At 35.4% G+C, this 17,775-nt stretch overlaps 1 protein-coding gene across 1 annotated transcript; it reads right to left on the minus strand.

The window, feature by feature from the left end:
* Positions 1-8,534: 8,534 nt before the first annotated feature.
* LOC115963374 (pentatricopeptide repeat-containing protein At2g13600-like) lies at positions 8,535-11,198 on the minus strand. The gene has a single exon (XM_031082342.1). The coding sequence runs from the start codon at positions 11,025-11,027 to the stop codon at positions 9,294-9,296; it is 1,734 nt and encodes a 577-aa protein (XP_030938202.1). The 5' UTR covers positions 11,028-11,198; the 3' UTR covers positions 8,535-9,293.
* Between the last annotated feature and the right edge of the window lie 6,577 nt (positions 11,199-17,775).

The raw sequence follows: 17,775 nt of genomic DNA on the forward strand, positions 1-17,775 counted from the left end.
AAGTTTTTTGTTAATTTGGACAAAAATTCAAAATTTTGAGTGTAAAGTGTAATCAAGAGTATAGTTTAGGGTAGTAAAATGTAATTTATCTTTTGTTTTTAAAGGATTGAGAAGAATGGCAATTAGGTCTTTTCACGTGGTGCTATATTTATTCATTCAAGTCAATAGCAAACTTTACATCAAGGTGCAAAGTGTAACAAAGATCATAGTTTAGGATGCAAAACATGTATTCAAAAACTAAATGTAAATTAAGCATTTATATGATATCTATAATATATTTTTAGCTTATTCATGTTTTATAAGATAATTTTTAAATTATTGAACCTTTTAACTTCTTAAACAGTTGAATTTATATTTTAAAAATATAACTTTATTTATCACTCACAATACTAACAAGTTTCAAGCTTTTGAAATACAATAATGTCTAGCATATATAACAATTATTCAACTCAAACAAAATAAAGTAATGACTAATAAACAAATCAAGAGTCATTTTAGGAAAACTATAATTTCAACAAATTTCTCAAAAACTCAATTTCCTTTTCAATTGACAAATCCAATCAATACACCTACTCCAATTACTGTATCTAGTCCAGCTAAACCTCTTAGAAAATTTATTAGATCTCATAATTTTCCATCCTATCTGCAAGATTATTTTTGCAAATCTATCAGTCACAAACCATCACTTGGTAACCCATATCCCATCTCAGTTTGTCTTTCCTATTCCAAACTTAGCCCTTCCTATACATCTTACCTAATGACCATCACTATCACCAAAGAAGCATAATTCTTTCATCAGACTATTAAACATCCTGAGTGGAGAGCTACTATGGACAAGAGAATAATGCTCTTGAACAAACCAATACTTGTTCTTGACATTCCTACCTACATGCAAAGTTCCCATTGACTGCAAATGGGTTTACAAGATCAAATATAATTCATATGGCTCAATTGAAAGGTATAAAGCCAGGCTTGTGGCCAAAGGCTACACACAACAAGCAGGTCTTGATTACTCTAAGACTTTCTCCCAGTGGCCAAGTCAGTTTCAGTCAAGGTGGTTCTAGCTATGGCTGTTGTGAAAAGTTTGTCTTTGCACCAAATGGATGTTACCAATGCTTTCCTCCATGGTGATTTAGATGAGGAGGTTTACGTGGCTTTACCTCCTAGTTTTCACAGCAACACGAGACAACTTCTTGTTTTGTGGTTTGTAAACTTAATAAAAGTTTGTATGGACTAAAACAAGCCTCAAGGCAGTGGTTTGCCAAATTCAGTGCTACCATATTGGAGTTTGGTTTCAAACAATCAAGAACTAATTATTCTCTTTTGTTCAATAGGGTCTTCTGTTACCACATCACTTGTGTATGAAGATGATATCCTACTCACAGGTAATGACCCTAATTGTATTACACAATTAATGAAAGTACTTGATCAGAAATTTAGTCCCTAATTGTATTACACAATTAAAGAAATTACTTAATCAGAAATTTAAATTGAAAGACTTGGGCTCATTGAAATACTTCTTGAGTCTTGAGATTGCAAGAAATGATTCAAGCATTAGTTTGAGTCAAAGAAAGCATGCATTAGATTTAATTGCAAACATGGGCTTACTTGGCTCAAAACCAATGAAGAATCTAATGGAGCAAAACTTGCAACTTTGTAAGTATGAAAGAAGGTTGCTTGCTGAACCAACACAGTACAGGAGATTAATTAGTAGATTGCTCTATTTGACTTTTAGAAGACTTGATATTACTTATGCAGCATATAGATTGAGTCAGTACCTTGATAAGCCAAGAGAACCACATCTATTAGCAGCTAATCGAGTGGTGCCATATTTGAAGGGATCACCAAGACAAGGATTATTTTTTTTCAAGTAATTCTGATCTTCAACTCAAGACTTATATCATGGAAATCCAAAAAGCAATCAACTATATCTAGATCATTGGCTAAAGCAGAGTACAAAACCATGGCTAGCACTGCTTGTGAGATAACTTGGTTGTTCTCTTTGATTAAGGACTTGCATATTCCACATCCAAAGAGTGCTTTGATGTTTTGTGACAATCAGGCTGCTCTACATATAGTAGCAAATCCTGTTTTTTAGGAGTGTACTAAACATATAAAAGTGGACTGTCACCATATAAGAGAGAAAATCTTAGCAGGTATGATAAAGAAATTTCATGTGTCAAACAATCATCAAACTGCTGGCATTCTCACCAGAGCCCTCGAGTTGCCTGCTTTTTCAAAGTTAGTGAAGAGTTTGGGACTAATTAACATTTTTGTTCCTTCTGCATTATCATCTTCCTCTTTAATTCAAGGCTCAAAAAAATATATTAAGCCTTGAGGGGGAGTGTTAAAACTAAAGGAAAACAGAAATCTAATCACAATGCTAACGCTAATTTGTAAACTGCCCTTTAGGTGGATTCCACTTATAACCAACCTCCACTAATCATGGTGGGATTAGATTGTAATTTGGAATTCAGTTACTTAGTTTTTCCCTCCTTTTATTTTTCTTGTTTCTTTTCTGATAGTCTTTGTATATATAGGGAACTATTCCCATTGTATCATTATTCTATACATTTTTACACTCGAGAAGCAATAAAGTTTTCGGTTCTATTTAGAGAGCGTGTGATATTTTACAAAGTGCAAGCATTTATTGGCACTAGCCGAATTCCTACAAATTGTGTTATGCATTTTATTATTAGTTTTCTCCAATATTTCAATAATTTTTTATTATTATAATATTTAGTGTTTATTTTTGTAGACAAAATAGAAAGAAAATAAGAATAGTATAGTGATCTTTGATCATATTATATATATTTACAAATTTGAAAATTGCATGATATAGTGACTAGTGTAGATAGACATGTTTCTTACCTTCTTAAGAATGCAAATATCGTTTGATAAATAAAAAGAGAAATGCTAGGACCACATATAGTTGCACAACTTTTACCACAACTCGCCATGTGATGAGTTATGAGTGGTAGAGGTGTGGTAGTGGATCCATGAGGGGATACATCTTTACCGCTCACAACTTGCCACATGACAATTTATGGTAAAAGTTGTGCAATTTTATATGATCCTAGCATTACTCAAATAAAAATGCAAATATCTTTCAATACTTTTTTTTTTTTTAACATTCTAAATTGTGTGTTGCTAAATTTTTCTTATTCTTTTGTTGTTCTTTGTTTAAGTAACTAAATTTGACCAAGAATACTATATTTCAAATCCATTGGTTCTCATATAAATTTAAAAAAATTGACATCAAAATTTCATTATTGTTAAATAATTAATGCACCACTTAAAATAATTAATATAAAAAATAAATGTCTCTAATGGTTGAATAAGAGATTTAGGGTTTGATCCCCACCCACACCCACACCAAAAACCGATTGGTGTCTTGGTCTAATAATAAAGAATTATTATCAAGGGTGAACGCCATAAGTTGAAACTCTCTAAAAAAAAGTCACATGTCAAAAAATTATTTATACATGCTAATATGTTTGTAGGTTTCAATTAGCTTAACTGATAAAGTTTATGATGGTTAAATAAGAGATCTGGGATTCAATCCCCACCTATACCAAAAACTGATTGGTGTCTTGGTTTGATAAAGATCTATCATCAGAAGCGGACGTCATAAATTGAAACACTCTTAAAAAAATAATAATAAAAACATAGAATAATCTTTTTAATATATAATACAAAGAAGAATGCCATCCTATTAACACGAAGAATAATTATATAGAATAATCTTTTTAATATATAACATAACACAAAGAAAAATATCATATTCCAAATCAACTATTTTTATTATTAATATATATTCAAAATAAAAATAGTTTTTTATTATATAAAATTTATAAAAGTAACCATATAAATCCCTCTAATAAAACTAATTAATGCACAACTAAAAATAATTAATATGTACATTTACTCCATTGACAAATTCAATTAACTAATACTTTAATATAAAGAAATGCAAATTTTGTTGAGATAGAAGCCTAAAAAAGAAAATCTCAAAGAATGCACCATATAATATAAATTCATACTCTTCCGCATGATGTCTTTGCTTTTATATTTATATTGATTTGATATAAATTATATGTAATATTCTTCATTATTTCATTCTATTTCTCATTCATCTCTCTATTACTATTTTACAAATGAACTCACCTATTTATACTTTCTTAGAGCATTTGCATTGATGGTACTAAAAAGCTAAATTGCTATTTTTAGTACCACAAACAACAAAAACTAAGCTACATAATGGTGCTATTGTTAGATAATTTAACAAACTTGCTACAGCAAACTGCCATCTTTGGCAGTCTACTGTAGCAAAAAAGTAATTAAAAAAATAAAAATAAAAACTCTTTTATTTGGCGAGTTCTCTTTCTTTCATTAATGGCAGTTTGCTGTAGCAAAAAAGTAATTAAAAAAAAAAACTCTTTTATTTGGCGAGTTCTCTTTCTTTCATTATTATACATGTTCTCTCTCCCTTTTCTCTTTCTTCAGACCTCTTTCTTTCTCTTCTTTTGTAGTTCTATCAATGCTAATGCTTTTATAAAATAAAATAAAATAAATATTATTTATAGGAGTACGAGGTGATAAGGGTGAAATTTGGGTGGATGGGCATTCAGGTCACCTTCATCCCACACTTTTAATTTCATTAATATTATTTCCATTAAAAAATCATGACCAGCTATTTGATTCAACATCATCCCAATAAATTCTAAAGATTCTATAGAGGAAAAACGAGCATAATAGTATTGACTATTGAGCATTTGAGCTTAATACTATGTTAGTGACAGGGGCACCTACTCACACAAAAATAATTGCTAGGGAGAAGTCCACGCGGACGCTACAAGAGCCTTTGGCTCTACCTACTAACTCTAACTATAGAACCATTTCTTTCTATTTTTTCATTTGTAAATAATATAATAAATCAATAAATCAAGTTTTAGTTTTAAGTATCCTGAAAGATATGCTTTTTCTGTACTTAATCTTTTTTAATATATATTAAATGTTTCCTGTATTATACTTATATAAATATATATATATATAAATAAATATAAAAGATAACTTACTGTTGATGCCCATTTTTTTGCAAATCCATAGCCAAAAACTCATGAGGAAGAAAGCCAAATGAAAAGCAAGGCCCAAAGGCCCACCAAGAAAACCAAAGAGCAAGAGAGGTCCAAAGAAAGAAATGTAAGGGAAAGCAATCTATAGCAAAACGCAAATCTACTGCATAATACAGTTCCCTGACAGAATGGCTTCGGCAGACAAAGACAAATTGGGCCCAAGACCCTTTTGATCCAGTCAACATTATCTGACCCACAAAGGTCCAAATTCTTTTGTATAAAAGGATAGGCGTGAAAACTGATATAAAGAAGCATGATGAAAAGAAACAAGGAACGGCAGGAAGTGTCAGCAGCAGGAATCACTTGAAGGAAAGAAAAGCCAAACCAAAAGAAAATGACAAACGAAGCATGAAACGCGTGAAAAAATAAGACAAAACACGTAGCAGACCAAAACAAAACTAATCTGCTACGGTAGAAACGACGTAGAAGGCAAACACAAAAGATAGCAGAGCAAGCACAGAAGGGCCAGGGCACCACCAACCTGTACCCAGCCAATACAAGGGAGGTGGGCCTACGGTCAAGGGGATTCAGAGGGTGTGGTTTTGTGGTGGGGGAAAAGGGGGTCTATATTTGGTTTCCTGCTGCGACTTCTTTTGGGGAATATATCTTGCTGGGATGGTATCTTACCCAAAAGAAGTAATAAATGGTTGGGACCATCTGATGTATGCCATAAAGCTAGGTAGTGAGGTAGAGGTATACAGCAGGAACAAACAAAAGGGAATTTTGTCGTGAGATGGGTAGTGGTGCAGCAGACATGAACTGAACAATGGCAGTGGTCTAGGGCAACCAATGGGTGAGTAGGTAATCTTGAAAGGATGCCCACAACAAACCAAAAACAGTTGGTGAAGCCCTAGGAGTAAAAGGGAGAAATCCCATTGAATCAGTTTGCTATAAAAGGAAGGTAACCAGGCAGAAAAAAGGAGGGAATGGAGGAAAAAAAAACAGAGGAAGAAAAGGAAAAACAGGGGAAGAGAGAAAAACACCGAAAGAGAGAGACCCAATGGAGGGAAGCACTTAAGGGAGAAAAACTCATGGTAAGAGGGTAGTAAGCACCCAGAGAGAGGTACCCAGGAAAAGGAAATACCAAAAATGGGGAACAACACACGGCAGGAGAGTAGTAAGAAACTAAGAGTAAAGAAAGAACGGAGAGAAAGAAAGAAAGGGGTAAAACAAAGGGAGAAAATACGGTAGGAATAGGGGCATGCATCAATAGACCATCTTTTCCCTCCCTCTTAGCAAACCCACTCTTTGATGTCCCTAAAAGTAATAGCTAGTAGCCATTTAAGCCTATTCTCCAAAATGCACAACTATGATGGCAAAAACTTATGACAAGGTTGTTCAAGTTGGGGTTTGAGTTCTTTCTTGGTTTACTTATCCTATGAGAAGATTCAATACTTGATTTTGATTGCAAATATATTTGATTTCTCTCATTATAAATTATATCTGCTGTATTTAGTTATCCTGCCATAGCACATTTTTTATCACGTCTGCTGTATCAGATGTCCTGTTGTGGTATCTTTACTTTTTGTACTAGTTATTCTGCTGTAGTACCTTTTCATTATATGTACCGTGTTAGCTATTATACTAACTAAACCTTTTCTGCGGAAGCTTTCTTCTTTATTTGTTATTACGTGTTTCACTATTGACACAAACTAATCATCATCCTGCCATAAGTATGTATATATACATATATCTTGTTTCTCACATTCTGCAAAATATATTTTATATATGTATATGTGAATACGTATAAGTATATACACTCATATATGTATGTATATATTTGAGAATATACTAACCCATTTAAACTAACATTTGTTTGATGGGTATTTTCTTTGGGTTTTAGATTTGTTTATGTACAGAAAGTAGAAAAGTATTTCTGTAGTAAAAATGAAGAGTAGTCATTCACATTGCAAAAGGTTTTACTGCACGGCAGAAGGCTTTAAAGCACAGCAGACAGCTTTAAAGCACAGCAGGAAGCTTTGTTGCACAGTAAGAAGCTTTATTGCACAGTAGAAAGCTTTGCTACATAGCAAAAAATTCAGTCTTGTGGCAGAAACTGGAGAAAAATTCCTTTTGCGACAAAAACTGGAGAAAAGTTACTTCTGCGACAGAAACAGAGGATAAGCACCACGTTCTACCTGCCATAAGCGTGCTCTTGGCAGATGAGACATAGATTGCGCACAAGTCAGACCAAATTGAGTTGCAGTTGGATCGGTCTCAACTCCCTTACTCAGAATACTCAGGCCCAATATCGTAGGAGGCAGCTCAACTCACTTTAACCACAAAAGACCCATCACACTTACTAAACTTAATACTTTTATCCACGCTATAATTGTTATTTAGGAAAATGTTTGTTATTGTATAATGTATACAATAATAAAATTATCATAATTAATATTTTTTATTACATATATTATTATTTATACTAAACACCAATATTTTTATGTTTATAATCTTAGAATTTTTTGATCTATTATAATTTCTTTATTATTTAGAAAAATCTTAAATGTCATGTGTAATATGTTTGTAGATTGGATTTTAATTTTTAAATGCATAAAAATCAAATCGTTATAAATTATGATATACTAGTAAATATTAAATAATACCATTACAACACCACTATCCCTTGAATTTTATGAAAATGACACTCCTCTAAAACAATTGTATAAATAATAGTTTTTTCCTTGAAGTTTGTATAAATGCAACGAATATTCCATTTCTAAATCTATTTTTGGATTCCAAAAGAGAACAAATATCACTTCATAGTTTCTAGAAGATGACTACTCTTACTGTAGTTTCTCATGGAAAGTCACACTTGAGTCTTGACAGGTTCTTGTGGATCCCATGACAAGCCCATGAACGAATAATTTTGGTTGGGTTTTGCGCTGCTGCCCAGTTGAGGCTTTTTTTTTTTTTTTTTTTTTTAATGTTTGTTGGACTCTTCGGCCCAGTTGAGGTACTCTTACAACTCAAGTGGTACTTCTGTACTCTCAGAAAAGCCCAATTTTCCTACCATTGCTAATATAGCCCCCATCTCAGTCAGTTAGTTTATCAATTATTTTATTACATAGCAAAAACATTTGGATCATATATCTTTAAAATTCAAATGCTATATAGAGGGGCTTAAGTGATAGTTCAACGATAATAAGTTATCCTAAGTCATGGAATTTTGTTAACTCAATCGGTAAAGTCTTGCATACACCATAAACTGATTGATGTTTTAGCTTGATGATAAAGAACAATCATTATGAAATGATAATAAAGAGCAATCATTATGGAGTGAATACCATAAGTTAAAATTCTATCTTATCTGTCAAAAAAATAAATTATCTTGAGTCCTAATTGCTCTTTAAAAAAAAAAAAAAAAAAAGTTGTCCTAACTTAGTAACTTTGCTCATTTAGGAGAGCATATTTTCATTGATTTATTGGACTTAAAAAATAAGCTCGACAAATATACAGCTGTACCTAGACAAAGTAAGGCTTTAACAAGTTGTACATAATCCAAATAAACTGAATAAATTAAAAACAGGCAATGAACGACATTGTTTGATTATGCGCTTGTCCCCATTCCAGTGCCAGAATTAGCAGTTAATATGGATCTTCCACGCAATGAATGTCACACTTGGGCTACTTCAGAGATAATCCGACAATCTGTGCATAGCACTAGAATTGCTGAAGGCTATTGTATACCATAATACCAAGCAATCTGTATTCTTGCTGTACCCTGCTACCATTCCATTGGTAAGGTAAATATTAAACAAAAGTTCTGTTCTACTAGTGCAGAGATTTGGATGTAGATCAGACGCTACAACCAGATGACTTCACACTGTTTATATAGTTTTATAGGGAGTTTAGTTGTATATGGGTTGAAGAAAACTCCTGATTGACACAGCCAATACCGAGATAACTGGTTTCCAACTACTGTAGATTGAAAGATACGGAATATGCCTTAAAGACAAGGCCAGCAAGAGCTTTATTTGATAAGGGGTCATTACTCCACAAAAAGCTGACATTGTCTAAATCTTTTTCTGGAAAGATGCATAAGCTGGACTAAATGGAGACACTGCGATTAACCTAGCCTGCTACGTAGTCTTTTTCTAAAGCTTGTTGAGCAGGCTTTCACCCATGTATTTGCAAATCCTCATCCAGTTAATAAGATCAAGAAGCACTATCATCCTCATTCGGAAGAAAAAGGCTGCCGATATAGGACTGATATCCAGCATCCTTCATATGATCTACCAGCTTTCCAATCACTTCATATATGTCGCCTATCTGACAATGGAACCTGTCTTTGGCTACAAACTCATGTCTTGCATTCCTCACCTCAATCCAACTATAAGCTGATTCTTTCCTCAAACCTTTCTCCTCCATAAGCCTTCTCACTCTATCAGCATCACCCCATCTACTAGCCGCAGCATAAATGTTTGATAACATAACATATCTTGCAGCATTGCTGGGTTCCAACTCAAACAGAGCTTCTGCAGCCCTTTTAGCAAGATCCAAATTCCCATGGACTCGACAAGCACCCAATAGTGCACCCCACATCCCAACATGATCTGAACCATTAGGAGCTTTCCCGATCAACTCCACTGCTTCCTCGAGTCTGTTTTTCCTCCCAAGCAAATCAATTAAAATTGAATAGTGATCTGGTCTTGGATTTACATCATACTCCTGCATCGAGTCAAGAATTCGGATCCCTTCAGATACTAGACCAGAGTGGCTGCAGGCGGATAGCACCCCTAAAAATGTGACAGGATTTGGTTTTATCTTTGCTTCTATCATTCTCTGAAACACAACAAGTGACTTCTCACCAAGCCCATTTTGAGCAAACCCAGTTATTAATGAGTTCCAAGAGACAATGTCCTTTTCAGGCATCAACTCAAACAATGTTTTAGCTGATTCCATGCCACCGCATTTGCAATACATGTCAATTAAAGAATTAAATATATACATATTAAACAAGTTGCTACTAGTGCTCCTTCGAATCATGTGGCCATGAATCTGTTTACCTCTTTCAACAAGTGCTAAATCTGCGCAAGCACTTAATACACAAACAAAAGTATGAGTACTAGGCTGGACACCCTCTCCCATCATTTGCTGAAAAAGAACCAATGCTTCAGTGGCATGCCCATTTTGAGTATAGCCGGCAACCAAAGCAGTCCACGAGACAGTGTTCTTAACTGGCATTTCGTTAAAGACCCGACAAGCATCATCAAGTCTAGATGCCCTTGCAAAAGCAACAACCATTGAAGTCCAAGACACAACATCCCTTACTGGCATTCGACTAAAGATAGAATAAGAGGTATTGGGTTCACCAGTTTTTCCATAAGCATCAACTAGTGCATTATGAGTAATCAGATTCAACTCCAAGCCTAAAACAATTGCTGCTCCATGAACTTGACGCAACAATGCTAAAGCACCCAAACAAGCACAAGCACCCACTACACTGACCAGCGTGAACCCATCCAAGATTAAACAATTATAGTCTTTTTGCATTTGTCTAAACAAACTAATAGATTCCCTCTGAAACCCATGATGGGTTAAACCAGAAATCAACGAATTATAGCTAACAATATTTGGTATTGGCATTTCATCGAACAGTTTATGAGCTTTATCGAAAAGACCAATTCTAGAGCACACAGAAATCATTGTGTTCCATGAACGAGTGGTTTTATTAGGAAGATCATCAAAGGCATTTTGGGCACTTTCAATGGCGTTGAATTTGGAGTACATATCCATGAGGCCGTTGGTTAGGACTGGGTTGAATGAGAAAGCTGTTTTGATAAGGTGTGAGTGCAAGGCCATGCCTAGTTTTAGATTTTTGGTTGTGATACATCTTGATATGTGTGATGCGTATTGATCAATGGCTGAGATGAAATCAGAAGGAAGCATGAGCAGTGGCTTGATAACAACAAGAGAGTGAAAACGTTATTGGGACTGATAAGTGAAAAGTGAAGCTAGGTGTATCAAAACCTTCACTTTATTTTGGTTAGATTGTTTTTTATTTTTGGATAATTCAATCTTACAACATACTAGTCGGGAAAGGTGATTCTAATCATGTTTCTAGTTAAGGACTTAAGGAAACCAAACAAAATTGCTAAGAGGCTCTTGACTTTGATTTAGTGTTGGTGTACTTGAATTACTTACCAATCATGCGTTTGGGCACACCATCTAAGAAAATAAAAACCTATTTGCATGAAGCTGTTTGGTTCCCTGTTTTAGAAAGAGGCCAAAATGGCCAATTGGCCCTAAAATCGTAAGTATATAGTTAGTAGGCTCCATTTATAAACATTATAACTTATTAGCATCTCGAGCCTTAAAGGCTCGATTTTGGGCCCCAAAATCGAGTCTTTAAGGCTCGGTTTTCTATTCTGATCTGGCCAAATGCCACGGGCCATGTCCACGTGGAAATCGAGTCTTAGAGACTCAATTTCCACGTGGACATGCCCTGTGGGATTTGAGGCATTCTGATGTGGCCAAATCCCTGGTGGCTTGTCCACGTGGAAATCGAGTCTCTAAGACTCGATTTCCAAGTGGACATGGCCCGTGGCATTTACACATTGATCTCGAGTCTCAGAGACTCGATTTGCTAAAAGTGAAACCGAGTCTCAGAAACTCAATTTTGAAATGCAGTAACTCTCTTCTTTTGATCATGTCTGGTCATGTCTGGGTCCCACAGTTGCAGCTAGTTTTGTCTGGTCTGGGGTTTCTCGGGAGTCAGCAGAACCTTTACAGTTTGCACATGCTCTCTCACTCATTGTAGGTTTTTTTCTCTAGTGTCATACACATTCAGCTAGCTATGGCCTTCCTCTCTTAGTCATTTTCATTACACATTCAGCAGCAGCTCTCACTATTTGTCTCTCTCTTTCAATCTCATACAAAACTCACCCCATTACAAACTTCAAATCAAACTCACCCTCCATATTTTCACATCCTCATGTCAGGTAAGGTTTCTCAATCTCTCTAGTTGTTAGTTACATATATAATATATATATATATATATTGTTAGGTTTTTTTATGGGTTTGTATATCATGACTAATTTTTTTGTTTGGTTTGATATTGTTTTTTATATTTTTGATAGAATGATTTGAAGGTTTGTAATGGGGTGAGTTGTGTGTTTAGTTTTTTTTTTTTTTTTTTTGAGTATAATTAATGATTTTTTATTTTGAAAACAAATGATAATGATTGAGTGTGTTTGTATGTGAATATGCAAATGTGGGGTTTGTAACAAGTTATATTTGCTAGTGTATATATTTGCTAGGATTTTATAAAAAGTAAAAAATATATTTAGGTATATATTTGTATTGTTAGGCTTTTATCATGACTGTTTTTGCAAGTTAGTGTATATATTTGCTAGGATTTTATACAAAGTAAAAAATATTGTTTAACACTATATTTGTATTGTTAGGCTTTTATCATGACTATTTTTGCAAGTTAATGTATATATTTGCTAGGATTTTATAACAAGTAAAAAATATTGTAGATATATATTTGTATTGTTAGGCTTTTATCATGGCTATTTTTCTTATTGTTTGGTATGATATTTTTATTTATATTAGTTAAAGTTGAGTTGAAATTTTGTAATGGGGGTGAGTTTTGTTTTTAGTTTTTTTTATTTGTTAGAGTACGAAATGATAATGATTGAGTGTGTTTGTATGTGATGTGGGGTGAGTATATGCAATTGTGGGGTGAGAAGTTGTAATTTTTGTACTTTGAGTAGATAGAAAAGGTTTTGTAATTGATGTTAAATGAAAGAGATAAAATATGTCGCTAACATATTATACTTGACTCTCTAATAGGTTCACAACATCTGAAGAATATTGATATAAATGTATACTACGGTGGACCCCTTGATAATCTTGGGGGGATTGAGGGATTTCCATTTACAGGGCCGGGTATCCAATGCTACCCCATGATGATACATCGTAAGTTGAAGACGTTGAATGATTTGAAGTTGAAAATAATGGACGAATTGAATTTGAACTCTACTTGGTATGACATCAAGATTATTTATCGTTACCCACAAGAAGTCCTACATGAACGGATAAATTACGGGTATATGACGATTAAAGAAGACAAACATGTAAAGATGATGTTTAATAGGATCCAGAAAATGCCCCAAGTAAATGCTGCTGAGTTGTACATAAGTTCAGAGCCGCTTGCGGAAGTTGATACTGAGATGGTGCAACAAACAACTACGTCTTTACAATTTACAGCCCTTGATGATGGATGCACTGCAATGGGAGGGTATACAATGGGAGGTTATATGCTTCCATCTCAAGATCATGTTGTCAATACTGGTGAAACCCTCCATTGTCAAGAGACACATTTAAAGGAGGATGACGAAGACGAAGACTATGTCGAAGACGAAGATCATGCTGGAAATGATGGTGAAAATATTGATGGTGTGGATGAGTACGAAGAGAGGATTGAGCGAGGCGACTTTGAGAACGATGTGGATGACCATGAAGTCGCTCCCCATTTTGAAGAGGAAAATATGGAGTTCCATGATGAAGGTGATGCAGACGATGATATTGGCATCCAGCGTGATACAAATACGACCACTGGCTACAGGCCTCCTGCCGACTCATTCTACACAAATACTTGGGAAAATATGTTTGATCCTTCACCTCTATTAGAACCAATTGTTTGTACTTGGCAAGATGGGATGCATTTTTCTAAAAAGTTGACTTTTGCAAATAAATCGGCAGTGAAGTGTGCATTGATAAAATACGCAGCAAATGATAATAGAAATTTTATAACCCGGAGGTCGAGCAAAACAAAATTGTGCGCCGCATGCGCTGATGACAACTGCAAGTGGTATGTTGGGGCATTTATAAAGGCTTTAATGGTCTGTGGGTGATCACGTCTTATGTGGGTCCACACACTTGTATACCCTTTGGCTTGCAAAAAGACGGTAAAATGATGGACTCTAATTTTGTTGCATCAGAAATTATGGAAAAATTGCGACAAAATCACACTGCTCGTATTGATGAGCTCTGGGAGATCATACGTACTAAGTATAATCATGAGCTTTCTTACTATAAAGTATGAGACGCAAAACAAAAGGCAATTGCTAAGATATTTAGGGATTGGGAGGAGTCTTACCAAAGGTTTCGAAAGTTGTTGTTGGCATACTTGGATCAGGATTCGGGTACCCGGTACAACAATCACACCATACCTAGGCCAAACGAAGGTATTGCGTTACTGCGCTATGTATATTGGGCATTCGCTCCATGCATTGCTGCATTCAAATATTGCAAGCCAGTGATCAGTATTGATGGGACTCATTTGTATGGTAAATACAAAGGGGTGTTGATGATTGCAATGACAACTGATGCTAACCAAAAGGTTTTGCCTCTCGCCTTTGCTGTTGTGGACAAGGAGTCAGGGCCTAGTTGGGGTTGGTTTTTAGAGTGTCTCAGGACTTCCATAGAGCATGTCATACCTAAGGATGGCATTTGCATTATTTCTGACCGACATAAAGGTATCAAATGCGCCATTCAAGAGTGGCCTAGAGGTGAGGACGGAAGAGAACAGGTATATCATCGATATTGCCTTCGACATGTTGCTAGCAACTTCAACACAAAATTTGAGGACCCGACTCTAAAGGCATTAGCCTTGAAAGCTGGATATGCAACTCATAAAGCGAAATTTGAGTCCATAATGCAAACCATTAAGGAGGCCGAGATTAATTTACTGAGGGGTGTAGACCCCACTGATCGCCATATCCTACGCTATATGCCATACACATATCTAATGAGTGAAGATGTTGACAAATGGACCCAATCACAAGATAGTGGAAGACGTTACAGGGCAATGACAACCAATATCTCTGAGTGTTTTAATAGGGTACTTAAAGGTGCCCGCGGTTTGCCCATTGCTGCAATGGTTGAGTTCACTTGGTCCAAACTTGTTGCATATTTCTACGATCAACATCAAAAAATTATTTCTGATCTCTCTCAAGGTAAGGTGTGGAGTGATTATGCAATGAAGATCTATAACAAAAATGAGCAGAAAACTGCAGGACACACTCTGAGGAATTTTAATCATGAAATTGGTGTATATCAAGTGGTTACCCCGTACAACGACCATAGAGGTGGAGGGGGAAACCACAGTCATGAAGTGCACGTAATTGAGCAAACATGTGGTTGCGGAAAGTGGCAAAACTTAAAGATCCCTTGTTCACATGCAATTAAAGTTCTTAAAGGTCTGCACCTCGATGCGACCAGCTATATTGACCCATGTTACAATTTGAACAACGTCATTCAGACATATTCACATCATTTTGTGGTGCCAAAATCAGAGTCATTGTGGAGGGATGTTCGCGGACCACGGTGGGTGCCTGACCCACAGCTGTTGCGGGGCAAAGGTCGTCCTGTGAAGTCAAGATTAAGGAATGAAATGGATGGGATACGACGAGAACGGGGAAGCCGAAGGGAAGATCCAGACTTGAGGGAGATTCAACCAAGGCAACGATGTGGAGTGTGTCATCAAGAGGGGCATAACCGCAGATGCTGTCCCAATTCCCGTGGGGCTTTGACAAGTGATAGTGCTGCAAACTAGGCAAGTGTTGTCATTGTTTTTATATAATATGCTTAGAATGTCATTTGGTTTTTGTTCTTCACATTTGGAAACTAACAACTGTATTTTTATGTTTGTCAGGCGAGCGGAGACTGGATTTTGGAATGGCATTGTACGTGGGACTTGTGGTTATGTTCGGTATGGACAAGTGCTAGGCGACTATGTAGACTATGTTGTATCAGTATGGACAAGTTGTAGGTGACTATGTAGAGTATGTTGTATCAGTATGGACAAGTGCTAGACGACTATATAGACTATGTTATAATGACTTAGTTGTTATTTTGTTTATTGCTAAATGTTGTTATAATTGAACATTTGCTATCCATTGTACTCGTTACATTAGTTGCGTTATGCAGCTTTTGCCTATAATGCAATGATATGGCATTGGCAATGTAGTTACTACTTTGGCAACTTCAACCACAGCGGCCTTGTTTGAACCGATGATAATGTATTGAATGTTTTTGTGTGCTAAGAGGGCAACTATAATGCCCATGAATAGTAACTGTTTGAATCCGATTGTTTGCATCTGATGTACTCTCTCCTTGACTGGTGATTGTGCTTGTATCTACTTCTTTACCGCTGACCATGTGATGTGTTCTGGATCTATTTTACTATTGCAGGGGAAGGGAAAAGTAATTCTGGTTTACAGCTGCAGGACTGCAAAAAAAATAAATAAATAAATTTCCCAGTGGAAATCGAGTTTCTAAAACTCGATTTCCATTTGGGTGGCATATTCATAAATAAACTACAACACCAATTTACAAAAATGCCACTTAAATGGAAATCGAGTTTTAGAAACTCGATTTCCACTGGAAAATTTTTACACTGGCACTGCCCGTAAATAGTTTTGAACTCTCGGGTTGGCACCAAAAATCCAATTAAAAATCGAGTCTTTGAGACTCGATTTCCATTTGAGTGGCATTTTCGTAAATTAGGCTGGCAGTTTATTTACGAAAATGCCACCCGAATGGAAATCGAGTTTGAGAAACTCGATTTCTGTGGGAAATTTTTTTGGCAAAATCCCAGTGGAAATCGAGTCTCAAAGACTCGATTTCCATTTGAGTGGCGTTTTCGTAAATTGCTGAAATCGTTTATTAACTCAAACCTACTTGCTTTTGATTTAGAAATTAGTTTTAACTTCAATTTAAAAAAAGAAAAAACAAAAAAAGAAATTAGTCTGAACCGACTTATCAAATTTTTTTTTTCTCTCTCTCTCTCAATAAGGAGACATTGACAACTAAAGTTTTGTACCGTCTTTTATGGGCACCATGCTCATCATATTTTTGCAGGGGAATTATTAATGTTGTTGCACACACTCAATTCAATTTTTTTTTTTTTAATTCGAGAGTCAAAATTATTCTTGTTGCGTTGGTTTAACATCTTAACTCTTAATGTGGTAAATACATATATATATATATATATATATATATATATAGTATCACTTTGAAACATTTTATCGTTAGTGTGTTCAAGTGTTAATTTTCTTCATCGAGATCCTTATATCTCAAATCTTTTGTCTATTGTATTTTGTATACAATGTCTAAATGTTAACGCTACCATCACTATCACTATCATTACCGCAACCACCATAATTACCATCAAAGTTATCACCAATTCACCAACCACAATAGCAATTGTCAAGGCAACGCTCATACCAAATCCTTGTTGACACCAGAACCACCACACCAACTAAATCATAACTGGAATTGCACCACCATATGATTACCAGCACCTGTAATTCAACCAAAAAAAGAGGACGAGCCCCAGGGGCAATAGAAGACATCCCATTACCAGTTGAGGCTTTGTCATCCCTATTTTCTCATGAGCTTGTTATTAATAAACTGCGTAAAGAAATTCCAACTGTATATAAATAAGGTACTTTCTTACCCACTCCCACAAATCAACCCAGGGGAGGTACGGTTAATTCACTCTCCGGTTATGCTGGACTAACTTGAATCCCCAGTAATCATCACAAAAGGATGGCCCTTGAATTCTTTCAAAGAACTTACATTAGCTTATAAAAAACTATATAATCACATCAAAGTTATTACAGTC

Source organism: Quercus lobata, chromosome 10, assembly GCF_001633185.2.
Source record: "Quercus lobata isolate SW786 chromosome 10, ValleyOak3.0 Primary Assembly, whole genome shotgun sequence".
Taxonomy (NCBI): domain Eukaryota; kingdom Viridiplantae; phylum Streptophyta; class Magnoliopsida; order Fagales; family Fagaceae; genus Quercus; species Quercus lobata.

Bases quoted from the DNA above. Each gene is read 5' to 3' on its own strand.
- LOC115963374 (XM_031082342.1), bottom strand. From the start codon at position 11,027: ATGCTTCCTTCTGATTTCATCTCAGCCATTGATCAATACGCATCACAC.